Source organism: Balaenoptera musculus, chromosome 18 (genome assembly GCF_009873245.2).
Source record: "Balaenoptera musculus isolate JJ_BM4_2016_0621 chromosome 18, mBalMus1.pri.v3, whole genome shotgun sequence".
NCBI lineage: Eukaryota > Metazoa > Chordata > Mammalia > Artiodactyla > Balaenopteridae > Balaenoptera > Balaenoptera musculus.
The window spans coordinates 26,463,323-26,466,545 of NC_045802.1; the positions used below are offsets into that span (position 1 = coordinate 26,463,323).

The window sequence follows — 3,223 nt, forward strand, 5'->3', positions numbered from 1 at the left end:
TCTTCTCTAGGTAACCACCCCGGTAGGGTTCAGAAGAAGCTTGCTTGGGCCCCAGGCAGAGAAAAGCGATTACATAGCAGAGAGGGTTTAGTGATCAAAAGTATTTAAAACGGCAAGTGTCTCCTGACTGTGCACTCAGGAGGACTTGAGAAAGCTGGAAGTCTGAGCGCAGAGACTCGGATTGTTGGTGGTTTTCTTTCCCTTTGACGAACAGGAATGTCTCACTGGAGGCTCAGATTCCCCACTGACACTTTACACAGGGCTGGACTGGGGTCCCTGTTGCTTCTGCTGCTGCTTCTGGTGTCAGGGTCTTGCACCGAAACTGTCAATTTCCTCACCTACGAGGAAGAAGCCCTCGGCACCTCCATCGGTGTTCTGTCTGACCACATCCTGTTTAATTCCCAGCGCGAGGTGCCAGGCCAGTTCCGCCTGATTAAGTTCAACAGCTCGCTGATCCAGATGCAAGAGGGCGATGGGCAGCTGACCGTCGGAGACGTGGACCTCGAGCGGCTGTGCGGCAAGGCCTTCGACGTGGTCAGCTTTTGGCAGGAGCGGTTCCGGCTGGTGCACGTGGAAGTGGAGGTGAGGGACGTCAATGACCACGCGCCGCGCTTTCCCCGGGCCCAGATCCCCGTGGAGGTGTCCGAGGGCGCGGCCGTGGGCACGCGCATACCCTTAGAGGTGCCGGTGGACGATGACGTGGGCGCCAATGGGCTGCAGAGCATGCGCCTGGCCGAGCCGCACAGCCCCTTCCGCGTGGAGCTGCAGACGCGCGCAGACGGTGCCCAGTGCGCCGACCTGGTGCTGCTGCAGGAGCTGGACCGCGAGAGCCAGGCCGCCTACAACCTGGAGCTGGTGGCCCAGGACGGAGGCCACCCGCCGCGCTCCGCCACGGCCGCCCTCAGTGTGCGCGTGCTGGACGCGAACGACCACAGCCCGGCCTTCCCTCAGGGCGCCGTGGCCGAGGTGGAGCTGGCGGAGGACGCGCCCGTGGGCTCGCTACTGCTCGACCTGGACGCGGCGGACCCCGACGAGGGCCCCAACGGCGACGTGGTGTTCGCCTTCGGCTCCCGTACCCCGCCCGAGGCGCGCCGCCTCTTCCGCCTCGACCCGCGCTCGGGCCGCCTCACCCTGGCCGGGCCCGTGGACTACGAGCGCCAGGACACTTACGAACTGGACGTGAGGGCGCAGGACCGCGGCCCCGGGCCCCGCGCCGCCACCTGCAAGGTCATCGTGCGCATCCGCGACGTCAGTGACAACGCGCCGGACATCGCCATCACCCCACTGGCCGCCCCGGGCGCGCCTGTCGCCTCGCCCTTCGCCGCCGCCACCGCCGCTCTCGGGGGTGCGGACGCGACCTCGTCGACCGGGCCCGGGACGCCAGAGGCCGGAGCCATCTCGCTGGTGCCAGAGGGGACGGCACGCGAGAGCCTGGTGGCGCTGGTCAGCACCTCGGACAGGGACTCGGGAGCCAACGGGCAGGTGCGCTGCGCCCTCTATGGGCACGAGCACTTCCGGCTGCAGCCGGCCTACGCGGGCAGCTACCTGGTGGTGACCGCGGGGTCGCTGGACCGCGAGCGCATCGCCGAGTACAACCTGACGCTGGTGGCCGAGGAGCGCGGCGCGCCCCCGCTGCGCACCGTGCGGCCCTACCTGGTGCGGGTGAGCGACGAGAACGACAACGAGCCGCTCTTCACGCGGCCGGTCTACGAGGTGTCGGTGCGTGAGAACAACCCGCCCGGGGCCTACTTGGCCACGGTGGCCGCCAGGGACCTGGACCTGGGCCGCAACGGCCAGGTCACCTACCGGCTGCTGGAGGCCGAGGTGGGCCACGCTGGGGGCGCCGTGTCCACCACCTACGTCTCATTGGACCCCGTCACTGGGGAGCTGCACGCACGATGGTGCTTTGACCGCGAGGAACTGGCTGAGCTGCGGCTGGGGCTGGAGGCGCTCGACGGCGGCTCTCCGCCGCTCCGGGGCCGGGCCGTGGTGCGGCTGCATGTGGAGGACCAGAATGACCACGCGCCTCGGCTGGTGACCCCGCCACTCGTCAGTGACTCAGCCCAGGCCCCTCTGCCCCGGGACGCGCCCCTGGGCCACCTGCTGACCCGACTGCAGGCTAGGGACGCGGACCAAGACCTCAACGCGGAGCTGACTTACATCCAGCTCCAAAGCGACTGCGGCCCCGGGGCGCTAGCGCTACACCCGGCCACGGGTGAGCTGTCCCTGCAGTGCCGCCTGTCCCCGCAGCCCGCCGACCCGCTGACGGCGGCCGTCGTGGTGCGGGACGGAGGCCGGCCGGCCCGGTAGTGCACGGCCACCTTGCTCCTCGTGCCCGCGCACTCGGCGCCACCTGGCGGAGAGGTGGTGCTGGTGCCACGGCCGCCTCCGCCGGCAAACCAGGAACGGGAGGGACCCGCGGGCCGGCGCACAGCGCATGGAGCAGGGCGGCACCCTGACCTCTCCGTGGTTGTGGTCGGGGTTTTGACCGGCGGCTGCGGCCTTCCGCTGGTGGCCATCGTCACCGTGACTTGTTCCTGCTCAGGCAAGGCTAGGACGCGGAGGAAGAGGCTTTGTGAGCACAGACAGAGCGGGTGCCATGCGAGCAGTGGCCAGGCTTGCCCATGTTGCAGGACATCAGCGGCTGACCCTGGGAGCTTCGACCCAAGGTTCTTCGTGGAGACACCGCCGCTTTCCATTTCCTCAGAGGCGCAGGGGAACGAGTCTGACGAGACTTCCCAGTCCTGGAACAGTGCGGTGTCCTTATGTTCCTCACCTCGGAAGAGAAGCGGGATCCCCTGGGCCCAGCTAGAGCACCCCCAGCTCTCTTAGTGTCCTCGTTAGCATTTAGTAAATTCTCACGCTGGGAGCGTTATGAAAATTCAATGCCTGATCAGGTTTGGGACTTCAAGTGGCTAATTTTTCGGGACTTGTTTATTTTTTATTTGAGAGGAAAAATTCTTCACAGATGAGAGCAGGAGGAGGCCTGATGGTCCTGTGTTCATGGAGGCCCATGTCTATTCCTGCTGTTTCGGCCCCTGGTAACTTCCTTATGGGTCCAGCTCGAATCCCTTTCCGTCAGGGTTTAAATGGTGTCTTCCTGCAGCACTCCAGGTGAGGGGTGCTGCGCCTCCTCTGTCAGTTCTGATATCTAAGGGTGAAATATTATTAACTGCTGCTCTCACACCTCTTTTTAAACAGGGTTCCGTCTCAGGTCCTCTTT

General features: G+C 65.5%; 1 protein-coding gene across 1 annotated transcript; it reads left to right on the forward strand.

Annotated features, from left to right (window-relative positions):
* Window positions 1-216: 216 nt before the first annotated feature.
* LOC118884420 (protocadherin-8-like) lies at window positions 217-2,310 on the forward strand. The gene has a single exon (XM_036832068.1). It carries the CDS (start codon window positions 217-219, stop codon window positions 2,308-2,310), a length of 2,094 nt encoding a protein of 697 aa, XP_036687963.1.
* The last annotated feature ends 913 nt before the right edge of the window (window positions 2,311-3,223 follow it).